The following is a 14,902-nucleotide window of genomic DNA, read 5'->3' on the forward strand; positions in this document are numbered from 1 at the left end:
CTGTGTGTGTGTGTGTGTGTGTGTGTGTGTGTGTGTGTATGTGTGTGTGTGTGTCTGTGCCCTGTCTGTGTGTGTGTATGCCGGTTCACTAGGAGTCAGAGCTTCTGGCTAGTGTGAATCCCAGTTCAATTAGCCAAGGCTAACAGGACGTAATCAACGCCAACCTCTGATGGACCTCTTCCAGATTGCCTCTGAATCAGCTGTGGTTTTATACTCATGTAACATTATTTACAGATACTGACAGGATTCCTGTTTATCAGTCAAATTAAAAGATTAGAAGGGCACAGGACAAGCCAGTGAGTTATATACATATTTATTTATTTTCCTGCATATGCTAATAGATGTAATGAGGAACATTTTGCTGTCTTAAGTTACAGAAATGTTGACATACATGTACCATAACAAAGTATTCTGTGATCACGAAATTGTACAGGTTTCAACATGCATACGAAGATGCTATGTGCAGAAGCCGTCAGAAGCACGTAGGTGTCTAAAGAAGATACACAGTGATGAAATAAAAATAAAGACACGCAGAGGGCAAGACACAGCAGGCCTGTCTGGAAGAGCTGGAAGATGAGTTCTGGGTTACACAGAGAATGGGTAACTCCTCGTTCAGTTAAATAAAAGCACACGCTTGCTCTCATGATTAAGATTTCACCAGTGATTATGTGATCCGGGAAACCTGCTTTAGTGGAGTCAATATCTCACAGACACGCCGTCCTGAGAGGTACCTTTGTTACCCCCTTATGGAAGTTATGGAAGATTTTTCTCTCTGTTCACACAGCAGAAATAATGTTCTAATAACCTAATTTAGACGTTTTTAAAAAGACATACCACCTTATTTTGAAAAAAAGACTTTGTAAACAAGCCATCAGTGATATGACTATCCCGCTGGCCAGCTCTCAAACGCTGGGGAGTTTCCAACTGCACGCGAACCAGGCTGAGTGCAGGGCAGGGTGCAGCCCGAGAACGCACTGGGCGGAGACGCAGAGAGTCTGACGAATGCAATACTTCCCCTAACTTTAGTCATTTAAGTGGGCGTGTAGTGACATGCCTTTGTCCTGAGCATGCTCAATATGCACCATCACCTTTCTTCCTTTAGCCTTGCTGACACTATCCTGTTAATATGACCCAGGTCCTCACTGAGCAAACCAGCTCTGTTTCTAGACAGAAGTATCGTATTCGGTGATGACTACAATTTCAGGTTTTACACAGGGCTCAGAAATGACCCAGGAAGTTGAACTGCTTTGGTGTGGCGTGTGTAGTTAGGAGTGGTGTGGTGTTGGATATTCAGAGGTTGTGTCTTTCCCTGCTTGCCAAGACAGAAACAGGCATGTGATGTTGGCTTTAAAACAGGAACTAAATGACATCTTTATATGAAAAAAACCCAATACTACGACTCTAGCAGTACATTACCTGTGTAGAAAACCTGAGAACTGAACAATATTACTTATATCTATTACTTAAAGACCTGATATTTTCTATAAAAAGTAGATTTTTTTCTGTACAGTGCTATATGAACAAAGCAACATGATCAGAGGCCCCATGAACAGGCGCACATCATCGCAACCACCGTGTACGGCACGAAAATGTGGTCGTGTTTGATTTTGGTTTAGAAAAAATAGAACTGTTGTCAGTATTAATTCACAAAAACATGAAAGACTTTGTGTCTGGCCGTTTAGAAGAGGTTTCTATCTTAGCCTATTTTACACCATTAAAAAAGGCCCAACCTGGTCTAATCTGACAGCGTGTCCCGAAACAGAATCTGATTTGAAGATTTTTTTTAACTAACAGGAGTGACTGTAACAGTCACACAGTACTGTTGTAAAATAATCCTTTTATTAGCAGTAGTAACACTGTTTTCAAATATTAAAGATATATAATCTGAAAAATACAAGTGTAGTTTCTGCCTGTACACTTACAAATCCATTGGACTGTAAATAAGGTGCCATAGTTCTTGGCCTGCATAGTTTGCAGTAGATGCTGTATTGCACTTTCCGTTGTCCCCAGCTGCAGATGTGAGGACCAGCTGAGCTCTCTCACACGCCGAAAACTCATCCATCTCCTTTTACTGTCCTGAACACAACACAGTTTTACGAACACCGAAGGCCCTGCCAAAGCAAGGAATGCGCGCGCGCGCACACACACACACACACACACACACACACACACACACACACACACACACACACACACACACACACACACACACTTCCAGCAGTATTAAAATAATGGCAAAATAAAGTATTGTTTTTATGTGACAAAAGGTGTCAAACAGAACTTTGGGCTTAAGTTTAAAATCAGCTTGGTTCACACAATAACACTAAATTCACAGTTCAAACTATATTTGATACTCTTGATTACTGACAGGACTGGATCAAATTTGAGTTGCAGCCAAGACAAATGAGTACAGGTGAGTGCAATGCCATCTAATCTGAACGTAATGCTTATAATCGATGAATAACTATAAAATAAACCATGGAAACTTAAATCTGAATTTTGTTCTACATGTATTTCAGTGAACATGAGGAAAATTCAATGGTATGCCTTTTTGGTCCTTTAACAAGTAATATTATTTCTTACTGTCTGACTAATATTTGAATAAGAAAATAAAATAATGTGAACATCATATGCAAGATTTAATGACCAGAACTATTTATTCATTTGCTGGGTTATTTATTGATAAATATTGACACTCTACTCGCAAGCAACTAGGTCTGTAGTGTACTGCCACTGTACATTTGAGCCATAAACCATGTTAAGGCATGACTGGGGCCTTTAAGTGCCATTTTAACTTTAGCTAATACTTCTAATCTAAGAATTCCCCCTAACAGTGTGGTCTACCTCTAACCTGTTAACATGTTCTGATTGTTCTAATTTGGGAATTACAGATACCTCACTTGATATCATTTGTTTACCTTCTGGTCATTTACTTCTGGTCATTAAGTCCAAGTGTTTGGTAAATGACATTAAATCGAATAGCCAAGTACTAGTTCTGAACAAAATTGTTAAAAATCCAGACTATGCTTAAACCTTAACAAAAAGAGAGAGAGACATCTTTGTCATGGTACACATTTTGTGAAGAGTAGCCTAATGATATGTTTCAGTATGTTGCTATTTTGCAACTGATCTTTCGTCTTTGAAACACGATATTTCCTCTTAGCTGAATGTAATACCTTCTGGCATCTATCATGTCCTCTGTGGCTAAGTGCGATGTCTCTATCATAGTCCTCATAGGGCTTTCAGCAATCTAAGCACCGTAAAATTACACTTTTCAATGCATGTATTTCAGGATGTGTCCCTCAGGATGACTCATGGTTGCTCTGAAGTAGAACGAACAAAGTTCAGATGTATAGTTATGTTGGCAATCTCTTCATTGTTGAATAAATACTCTCTAGATGATCTTGGTTTTTTTTCCACCCACATCCTCCACAAGTCTCCTTCATTGTTTGTGACAGACAATGAGACTATTAAAACAGACTTTTCATGCCATGCAAACTATCTCCCCTATCACCACACCTCTATGCCCTTCTGTCTCTCAGTTTCCAGTGGCCTCAGTCACATGCTGGTCTCACAGGTTGGTGAAAGACTGCCATCTTCTGGCAGTAGATGGATCTCTGGCGTAAACATGTGGTTCTCCACCTTGTGTCCACTTTGGTTGCTGTCTGGTTTGCTCTCTCCGCGATCACCGGCTACATCCCGACTGGAGTTCTGTGGAGGACGTTTGGGTGTCAGGTCTGCAGCCCCGGCCATCTGCATGAGATTTCTCTCCACCTCCTCCCCCTGCTGTTCTCCCTCCTCTTCTGGCTGCTCCGCCTCTCCCCCCTGCGGTTCTCCTAGGAGCATCACAGTCTCCTCTGGATGGTAGTCAATAGCCAGCAGCTTTGGGGTGTGGACTAAACCTTCCTCTGGGATGACTGCCAGTGGCTCTGAATCGGAACAGAGGGGAGAACACTCTCTCTGAGGGGACTCGTCTTCCAAGAGACTGCTGCTGTTATCCTGAGGTGAGGAAGTACTGGGCGGTGTGAGAGGAACTTCATCAGGACTTTGTATGACATTTATTTCGAGACCTTTCGTCTTAGCTGGATTTGTGCCTTCTGTGAAACTCCTGGAACCATCTACAAACTGAACAAAGCACCCGTCATCCTCCCGAGATGGTGCGCAGGTTCTGGATTTGTTGTCAGGTGCATACTCAGACTGGTCATTCTCTGCTATGCCAGGTACGCTTGTGTCGGACGGTGTGAGCTGCTGGATATCAGCACTTGCAGGCACTTCAGGTTGTCTTTGCAGAAACTGAGATGCTGTCGTGAGAAGTGGGAGTGACATATCAACCCCTCCATGTCCAGCAGTACAACTGGCAAAGCTGTCGACACTTTTAATCTGTATATCCGTGATGTTTCCTTCCTTGGGTGGAGGTTCAGCCATGGATGGGACATCTTTCATCTCTATCTCCACCTCCTCTTTTGTCTCACCAGCGAGCTGAGTCGACACTGTGCTGAGATCCGAGAGCGACTGTGTCCAGGTCATCTGTTGATACATCTCCTCCAGTTTCTGAGCATTGAGGTGCTGTGGACTGGAGGATTTCACACACTCTCGTGGTTCCAGTTGCATGCTTTCTGGACATCTTTTGTCAAAAGACCTCAAGCTGGTGTCAGAGCTTGTGCGCTTGGGAAAACTCCACCTGCTGAGCGAGAGGTGGTTGTCTAGTGAAGGTTTATCATCACTTCTCTCCACTACTACGTCCATCAGCTCCATGCTTCTTGCGAAGGCGTCTTTCAAGTTCATGGACACGATGCTGCCGTTGCGTTTGGCTCGTTCCAGCGCCTCTCTTCTCTTGATGGCTTTCTCCTGACGTTTCTGCTCCTTGTAGAACTCTGAGAAGTTATTCACGATGATGGGGATGGGTAAAGCTATGACCAGCACACCCGCAATGCAGCAGAGCCCGCCCACTATTTTCCCAAGCAGTGTCTGTGGATAAATGTCTCCATAACCCACCGTTGTCATGGTGATGGTAGCCCACCAGAATGAAGCTGGGATGCTTGTGAATTTTGTGTCATCTTCGTCTTTCTCTGCAAAGAATACAAGACTCGAAAATATCATTATTCCCATCGCCAAGAAGAGTATAAGCAAGCCAAGTTCATTGTAACTGCGTCGGAGGGTGAATCCCAGTGACTGGAGACCAGTTGAATGTCTGGCCAGCTTCAGGATTCTCAAAATTCTCATGATACGGAATATCTGCACCACTCTCCGAACGTTCTGGAACTGCAGTACACTTTTGTTGGATTCAGTCAGGAATATTGTGACGTAGTACGGTAATATGGCTATCAAATCGATGACATTGAGTGGCCCTCTGAAGAATTTCCACTTGTTTGGTGAGGAGAGGAAGCGTAAGAGGTATTCCATGGTGAACCACGCGATGCACACAGCCTCGATATGTGCGAGCTGGGGATTATCGTTAGTGTGGCCAAAGTCATCTGTCACCTGCAGTTCAGGCAAAGTGTTGAGGGACAGTGCAATGGTAGACAGAATAATAAACAGGATGGAAATGATGGCCAGAATCTGGAAGAAAAGAAAAACACAGAAAAAAAACATCAGTTATTGCAACTATTTTACCTTTAGTAAACAAGAAATACAAAACAATGACTCAAGATATTACCGTGAACATGTATTATTTTTAATGCATATTAAAATAAATATTACAAACAAAAATGAAAGCTTTTCTAAGGAAAAAACCTAAAAATCTTCCTGTCATGTGTTAAGTAGAATGCCAGACATTATTTGTGTGGGTTCAGTTGAGAAATCTGGAAGCCAAAACACAACCCCACCCCCAGAAAAACAGAAAACTCTTCCGCTCCTTCTGAGTCTGTGTCATGTTGAACGAGCCCAGACAGGAGAGTGCCGAGTAAAAATATAACACATCAACCCAAATAACATGGCACTTTGATCACAAAGCCTTGATTCCCTCACTGATGAGCTGCTAGCTGGCTCCTCCTGGCTCTGTAGATAGAAGACGGCATTTCTCCACCACCCCAGCCACATGATAAGAGGGTTATTCACTATGTACTACGGAGCACCTTAATCGAAGTGGGGGTGTTGTGCTTGCTGGAGTGGAATCGTGCCCTTTCTAAAAAGCTATTAAGTGCTGAGGTCTGGGGATGATTGGATGGCACCACGTTTAACCCTTCGAGTTAAAAAGCTTTAGAGCTCTTTGTTCAGGAAATGAACGCCATTTTCCACTGGAGAGAAAGCTGCAATAACACAGGGCACTTCACCGGTGTGTCTGTCCTAGTGCTTCATCTTACAAAACAGCTTTTGCTTTTGGAAACCATTTTCTGCAGCTTTGCGTCAGTAGAGTTTACATATGATTAACGTTTAACCCTGATCTGTAAAATGACATGTCAGCATCACTGTGAGACAGGCTGGGCATAAGGTAACACTTGTGATCTCCAACAGGCTCTGCTGTGAATATTGATTGTTGACCTGAACATACTAACTGTACACTAACGCTGCGAGTCCTGTGGTGTAGAATGATTCTGCTAAATTAGCCACACATTGTACTGCAGGGCAGCTCCAATGTGGCTTGCCAGGAGCGGCGTACCTGGCAAAGTCTATTGGGCAGAAGCTGCTCTCAGTGGTCTCCCCATGTCTGACCCACAGTGGACCACCAAACCCTCTGCTCCTCAGCATAACACACTTCTGATATGTCAGTGTGGCAGCCAGTATGAGTGAAAATGCACAAAATTGTCCTGTCATTAAGGAGACAATCAGATACCACGTCTTTCCAAATCTGCTATTGCAGGCCCCTGCACCTGTCAATGTTCACATCAGGAATTGCGTGCAACTCTGTACATGGGTGTGAACATGGGTGTGAATATCCTGTTTCTGTTTGTACGTGTGATGCGATGTGAACATGTCACCTTCCATATAAAGGTCAGTGTAATAGTGGTGGTATGTGACCGCCTTCAGGCCACATGGGCAGAACAAATTAAGGGAAGAATGAAGAGGCTAATGAAGCAACTCTGGAAGGGCGGCTTCTCACACGAGAGCTGGAATGTTATTTATGACTCAATCACCTTTCACTTGACAGAGGTCGTTTAGAGAGGCCTGAGCACATGCTGGTTGTACATGTGCTGGGCCTTTTTCAACACTGCAGGGACTCTTCAGACATGGTGTTGATATGGTAGTGCCTCCTGGGCTGGCATGAACGTACCACACAGCGGTATTATTGGTGTTTGACATCGAGAACATGTGGACAACGTTCATGAAGGCGCGGCTGAACCCAGGAGAGAAACCCCTTCACCTACAATGAACTGCAGGGAACGTTTCTCCTGCCGGAGCTCGAGCTCCTGTATGGTGTCTTCACCACCAATGTGTGAGTGCCAACCCACTGCCATGGACACACTGGGTCTCTCATGTAGCCAGGCCATTTAGAGACAGTCTGTATACAATAGCCAGCAATGACGGGACTTTTATTCTGTAGATTTGCATACACCCACTGCCATGTAAGTGTCACGGATGAGTTAGAGTAGTCTGCTAAGCATGGACCTGTGGTGAGGCACTGGCTATGTGATGGGGAACATGAACACAGTTCTGATGCAGCTCTGGCTGTACAAGGCATTCTGAATTAGCAGACGTTTCCTATAAAGTGAACAGTGATTATATTTACTGTACAACAGTTTACTGTGTTTGATATTCATTGCTAAGGGGCCAAATGATGATGCATTCATAAAGACTGGAGGGTGGAGGAGTAGAGTAATGTAGGGTGGAGGAGTGGAGTAATGTAGGGTGGAGGAGGAGTGGAGTAATGTAGGGTGGAGGAGTAATGTAGGGTGGAGGAGTAATGGAGGGTGGAGCAGTGGTGTAATGAAGGGTGGAGGAGTAGAGTAATGTAGGGTTGAGGAGTGGAGTAATGTAGGGTGGAGGAGGAGTGGAGTAATGTAGGGTGGAGGAGTAATGTAGGGTGGAGGAGTAATGGAGGGCAGAGCAGTGGTGTAATGAAGGGTGGAGGAGTAGAGTAATGTAGGGTGGAGGAGGAGTGGAGTAATGTAGGGTGGAGGAGTGGAGTAATTTAGGGTGGAGGAGTAATGGAGAGTGGAGCAGTGGTGTAATGAAGGGTGGAGGAGTAGAGTAATGGAGGGTGGAGGAGTAGAGTAATGGAAGGTGGAGGAGTGGAGGAATAAAGGGTACAGTTTGTACCTGCTACAGGTCTTTAGTTCTTCATGAGATGCGTCAGTTGTCAGAAATGGTGGAACATGAAATTTTACTGTTATGGAAATGCCATTTGGAATTTTATTTATTTATTTTTGCATGCTGGCAGATTTGTTTTACAGAAATGCATTCTGACATGTTCTCTAGAAAGGCAGTCTGCTGTGAGTTTTCTAGAATGGCAGTCTGCTATGAGTTCCTATTCAGCTTTCTCCCCTGGTGCCAACAGCTCAGTAAAGGCACAGTTAGCAAAATAAGAGTCTCTGAGAACCCCAGCATGTTCTTGCCACTTCTCATTACCCATATTTGTCTAAAAATATAAGGAATCCAAAATATTTGTCTTGTTGCAGCAGATCCAAATATGGATTTTCTGTGCTAGTTCAGAACTTCCCATCGCTGCCTCTACCCCCGTCACTCGGCACGTCAGCGAGAGAATGTCTTTCACTAGGATCATGTGTCTTTGTCATTACAGGACTCACATGCTTTTATTCTGCATTCTGTAATGTGGTGTTGAGTTTGCACTCAGAAGAGGGTCCAGGGAGGTGGGACCACAGGGAGAGAGGCAGGTTCTGACCACAGCACTCTTCACGGAAGCCACACACTGCATGTCATTTCTTCTCAAAGATCAAAGGCCCTGATTTATGCTGAGATGATGTTAACCTTTTCAGAAAACACTACAAGGAGTCTGCATGAAAGCAGAAACACGATAATGCACTCAAGAGCACAGATGTCCTGGGGCCTGCCATGTAACGAGAGGTGTCTGACCTGTGGGTGCTCTCCCTAGAGGACAGTGTTACAGTGAAAGATGTCTGTCCTCACAAATCCCACCTCTCTGAGCTACTGATGATCGATTACCCATTAAGAACAATTTAGACGCAACAGGCATGGAGAGCACAAACCTGGGCCTTCTCCCTAAAGGAGGTTCACTGTTTTTAAAGAACCATTATCACATTTAGTAACAAGGCTGCATCTTTAATGAAACAGCTGCACACACTGCAGAAACATGTTAGAATATAAGGTGACTCCTGCCTGGAGATAAAATATCATCATGTGTCCTGCAGGTAACACTACACATCTGCACGCAGACCAGACACACACACACCATCAGGTGACGTTTAGTTACTGTCTTCACCTTTCCTCTGCCCTGCAGACCTACTGATGGTGGACAGGTTCATACAGAAAGACCCTCCTGGACAGGTGACATGAGTAATCACCAGTGACCGAGGTGAGCTGTGTGGTTGCCCGTTAACCTTACACATCAGGAGAGGCGACAGGGCCACGCCTCCGACTGTCCATCAACCGTGAGAGCCTGCTGATTGCGTGTACGCATCCCATTACACACGTGTGGAGATGTGAGCGCTGCCAAACCCATATTGATCAGCTACTGTGTGCATTTACACACTCAGTGCACCTTAAAATGATGCAGTTTCCTGCCACACATCAGGCTTGCCAAGCAAACTAAAAGATTTCTCCAAACTTCTACAGGATGATATTTTCTGCTGCTGAGTCAGTGAATAATAATAATAATTATATGGGAAATAACCCCCCTTCCACCTTCTCAGCTGAAGAAGCTGACCCAGTAGTTAAAACCTGTTATATGTTTGATGCTAAAGGAAGCAGTCATGAAGGACAGAGGATTGCCATTACAGTTAGTTGTGTGCTGAGATAAGGTTTATGCAAATGGTCTCCGAAACAAAACCACAAAAATGAAACAGAATCCTGTCTAAACGCGCTGTGTCACGAATCGTAATCCCGGCAGGCTGTGGTGCTTACTACGAGTTGATAATAAGTCTCTCGACATCTTTTCATAAAGTGCCTTTTATATTGAAGTCACAGCACACAGTCAGAGTTGAGCGAGGAGAGTTTAGATGCTGACTGTTCTCTTCATTTCAGAATTATGTCAGTATGACGCATCATTTCAGACAGTCTGCCCCTCCTCGCTGTAGCGGGTGATGCTTCTGTGCTCGACAGTTTCCTTGCCAGATATGTTTTATTTTTTTGGGATCGCCATTTCACTTTCCACTGATGTGAAGTGGAAACTATTTGAGTTTAATCAGGAAGTAGAAGGCTACTGCAGAGATGAGAGTGCGCCCTGATGTTTCTCCAAACCCATTACCTCTGGTCTTGCCCACTGACGCTCCAGCATCTGACGTTCTTAGCAACCCTGCCTGTTGGTTAGACCCAGTGCAGCAGAAAAAGCCAATCTCTAAATATTTTAGGTTTTGTACTGACCGCTGTCTGTTGCTAACGGCTCTGAGTGTGGAGATCTCTGAGGTCACTTTGAGTTCACACATAGCTATCTCTGCCTGACCTTTTCACATAAGCAGAAAGCTTCGAAAAGTGGCCATGTTTCTTTGAAAGGATTTTGGATAAAAAATTGGTTTTGTAAGGACGGGTGGGGGTCATAGTTTATATTTCATAAATCTTTATATGATATTGTAATATGTCCACACACTGGGCTTCTATTTCCATGGAAATGCCAAAGTACAGTGTTATGGTTCTGAGGTAATAACATAATGTTAATTAAAATAATGTTAATTAGTTAATTAATCAGAGCAATGAGATCTTATTTTTCCTTTGATATCAGATCTGATCAATAATTACTGAACCCTTGTTTCATTTGTCTTAGTACAACACAGTTATGTATGAATGTACCACCAGCAGTTAACTTTGGGATGGATAAGTCGACTACACACGTGATCATTCTGAATGCACACAAGTCAAACACTCATTGGTATTCATGGTACACGTGTAATTTGATTAGATTAATTGAAATGAAACCTTCACATTGATTACTCTGCTGGTGGCCTAAAGAAAGCCTTTTTAATCTCAGAACTCAGACAAAAAGCTGGAAAACAAAACAAACATTAAAATCTTGACAAATGGCTGTTCCGCTCCATGGTTAATTAATGCTGGCTGATGAGATTTTGGTGGAGTGTGGGAGCCACAGCCAGAAGCCTAATGACTCATTCAGGAGGAAACGAGATCTTACGGGATGTGAGGTCTCTCTCTCAGGACTCCGGCTTCCTCTGCCTGGTCACTGCCCTCATCTTAATGGACATCACTGCACTTAGTTCCAAAACCACAGCGACTGACAGCCTGCTCTCCTTCGTCCTGCCATCGCACTCCTCCTGCTGCTGTACGGTGGACTGTAAGCTCTGCAGCTCAGAGAGACGGTGGGATGGTGAAGATGTTGAATAAAGTCAGACTGAAGCACAAATGCACAGGGGGCCAGAGCTCTGAGCATTAGCTACACTCAACATCTGAGCTGCGTTCTCCAGCTAAAAGCAAACCAAGTTACAGGAAATGTTTCAGAACTGACCCATGAAAAATTATAACACTTTGTGCATATCGTTTAGACCAATAATCCCAGGCAAACTGGGAAGTGGTATATTGCTTAAGAATTGTGTTTAAGGCAATGGCCCAGAAAAAACATAAGAGTATTTGCACAGTGTGTGCAGTGTGTGCATAGTGTGTGTGGTGTGTGCAGAGTGTGTGCAGAGTGTGTATGGTATGTGCACAGTGTGTGTGCGGTATGTACAGAGTGTGCGTGGTGTGTGCAGAGTGTGTGTGGTGTGTGCAAAGTGTTTGTGGTGGGTGCAGAGTGTGTGCGGTGGGTGCAGAGTGTGTGCGATGTGTGTGGTGTCTGTAGAGAGTGTGCGGTGTGTGTAGAGTGTGTGCGGTGTGTGTAGAGAGTGTGCGGTGTGTGCAGTGTCTGCGGTGTATGTAGAGTGTGTAGAGTGTGTGCGGTATGTGCGGTATGTGTATAGTGTGTAGAGTGTGTGCGGTGTGTGTAGAGAGTGTGCGGTGTGTGTGGTGTGTGTAGAGTGTGTGCGGTGTGTGCAGTGTGGGTGGTGTGTGCGGTGTGTGTGTAGAGTGTGTGTGGTGTGTGTAGAGTGTCTGCGGTGTGTGCAGTGTGTGCGGTGTGTGTAGAGTGTGTGCGGTATGTGTATAGTGTGTAGAGTGTGTGCGGTGTGTGTAGTGTGTGTGGTGTATGCGGTGTGTGCAGTGTTTAGAGAGTGTGTAGAGTGTGTGCGGTTTGAGTAGAGTGTGTGCGGTGTGTGTAGAGTGTGTGCGGTGTGAGTAGAGTGTGTGCAGTGTGTGTAGAGTGTGTGCGGTGTGAGTAGAGTGTGTGCAGTGTGTGTAGAGTGTATGCAATGTGTGCGGTGTGTGTAGAGTGTATGCGGTGTGTGTGCGGTGTGTGCACAGCGTGCCTTGTCTGGGTTGGCCCGTTCTCTATAGAGCTGCCCTTGACCATCTCCACTGGCTACAGACAAACAGGATGGGAATGTCATGACATTCCCATGTGGCCGGAGTCAAAGCCTGCTGTGTGTCGGTACTGCACATCCAACCAGAGCATCACCTCGTTTCAAATGCACAACATGCCTGTGGTCTCACGTACGGCAGTCGAAACTCACTGCGGTTTTTCATCAAGCTTCGTAGCCATGCAACCAACAGAGCTCCTGGGTTCCTGCCAGCCTGTACCTTACAGTGTCTCCAGTCCTTCATCATCACCTCCTGCTGCGTGGGCAGCAGGGAGGATATGAAAGGAACCTTAATGAATAACAAATGCACACCCACTCATCAGTCATCTCTTTCTCTTTCTCTCTCTCTCTCTCACTCTCATTTGCTTCTAGAATATTCAGTGGTCTATTAGCTAGCAGCACCTCACAAACCCAGAATGAGCTACAGTACAGCCAAAGTCTGCAAGCTGCTCTATGTGGGCTGAACCCGAGCTGCTCCATGCTGGGGGTGGAGCCAGTCCATACAGGGTGGAACCTGTCCATGCTGGGCGGAGCTTATCCATGCTGGGCGGAGCCTTCTGACAGGAGTAGGGGCTCAGCCTGGTGGTATTCACTGCTGCTGTATAACACATTTTCACACACACACACACACATCCCTCTAATTCCTCCTTCTCTTCCCACCTGTAACCTCCAAAATAAAATCTAACCTTGTGGGGGTTTTTTAAGGTCAGTTTCCAATGCTGTATGTTTCTGTTATATATTATAGCATTATATATTCATGATCTGCATTAGTGGACATTTATAAATAAACTCTTAATACCTATTTAACATGAACACTGAATTTGGGATCAGAACTGGGTCAGGATTAGTATTATTATTAACTCACTGATAGAAATGTTATTTATTTTTTTTATTTTTTACTCTGTGTGTTTACCAACCTTAGCCCCTGCTAGGAATGCTGGGTAATGTGTAGCATGCAGAGTACAGTGACTCTGGTGCCCACATGTCACTGTAGTCGACATACTGCAGAGAAGTGCGTGAGACCTTTCCAGAGTCACACGGACATGGAGGGAGGGGTGCAGGTTCTCTCCGCTGACCAATAGGGCGGCGTGTCCGCACTGGCCCCTCCCCTCTCTCGTACTCTTCCACAGGGGAAGTGACACTTTGTGGAAGTGCGCTGGGTCAGTGTCATTACCGTCTGTCATCACTGTTCCCACAGAACCGAGCTAAGAGAGCGGATCAAGAGGACCTGGGGATCTGGACCCCTCACTAATCTAGTGGCAGCGCCATTTAAAGTGATATTTAGTTGCTGCAAATGCATATAACAGCAGCAGGTCATAAAAACAAAAAGAGCCAGTAACTCTAATACTGTAATAATAGTGTAATAATGTTGTAATGATCTAATAATATTGTAAAACAACTGAAAGTTAGTACTTAAGGCGAGAGTAGTGTTCTTAATTCCACTTGTGCTGTGTTTGCAGCTGAATTTAAGTAAATGTTCTTGTCCGATGGATGTTAATGTTACACACACACACACACACACTCCATGGTATTGCTCCTGCGCTGTGTTATTGGCTGTGTGATAAATGTTCTTAGTGTGCTTCAGGGTTATAATAACAGGTGCACATGACACTGACGTTCATTAGCTTGTTATACACAATCTGTCATTAGCGGTGGATAATTGCTTTTGTGAGGTAGTTCATTCTCCTCATAAATTGAAAAGCATGACGTGTTTATATCTTACTGATGGAGAGAGGGAGAGAGAGAGAGAGATGGAGGAGGAGAGAGAGATGGAGGGAGAGAGAGAGATGGAGAGAGAGAGAGAGAGATGGAGAGAGAGAGATGGAGAGAGAGAAGAGAGATAGAGAGAGAGAGATGGAGGGAGAGAGAGAGATAGAGAGAGAGAGAGAGAGAGAGAGAGAGAGAGAGAGATGGAGATAGAGGAGGAGAGAGATGGAGGGAGAGAGAGAGATGGAGAGAGAGAGAGATGGAGAGAGAGAGAGAGATGGAGGGAGAGAGAGAGAGAGATGGAGATGGAGGAGGAGAGAGATGGAGGGAGAGAGAGAGATGGAGAGAGAGATGGAGAGAGAGAGATGGAGGGAGAGAGAGAGATGGAGAGAGAGAGAGAGAGATGGAGAGAAAGAGATGGAGGGAAAGAGAGATGGAGAGAGAGAGAGAGAGATGGAGAGAGAGATGGAGAGAGAGAGATGGAGGGAGAGAGAGAGATGGAGAGAGAGAGAGAGAGAGATGGAGAGAAAGAGATGGAGGGAAAGAGAGAGATGGAGAGAGAGAGAGAGAGATGGAGAGAGAGAGAGAGATGGAGGGAGAGAAGAGAGAACAAGAGAGAGAGCATGTAGATTTGCATATTTATGAGGTGTATCACATGTAAGCCCCCATCTCAGTGTGTGCTGTATATGGGTACTGAATAAGGCACACACAACATAACACAACAG

General features: G+C 44.8%; 1 protein-coding gene across 2 annotated transcripts in view; it reads right to left on the bottom strand.

Annotated features, from left to right (window-relative positions):
* Positions 1 to 303: 303 nt before the first annotated feature.
* The window catches only part of kcnb2b (potassium voltage-gated channel subfamily B member 2b), a 61,240-nt gene continuing 46,641 nt past the window's right edge, over positions 304 to 14,902 (bottom strand). For both annotated transcript variants that reach the window (XM_027025214.3, XM_081721766.1), the window contains one exon: positions 304 to 5,559. In XM_027025214.3, the coding sequence (XP_026881015.2) occupies positions 3,559 to 5,559 (2,001 nt within the window). In that variant the 3' untranslated portion in view covers positions 304 to 3,558. The remainder of the gene's footprint in view (positions 5,560 to 14,902) is intronic.

Source organism: Electrophorus electricus, chromosome 1, assembly GCF_041902795.1.
Source record: "Electrophorus electricus isolate QZ-2024a chromosome 1, ASM4190279v1, whole genome shotgun sequence".
In the NCBI taxonomy this organism is placed as follows: Eukaryota; Metazoa; Chordata; class Actinopteri; order Gymnotiformes; family Gymnotidae; genus Electrophorus; species Electrophorus electricus.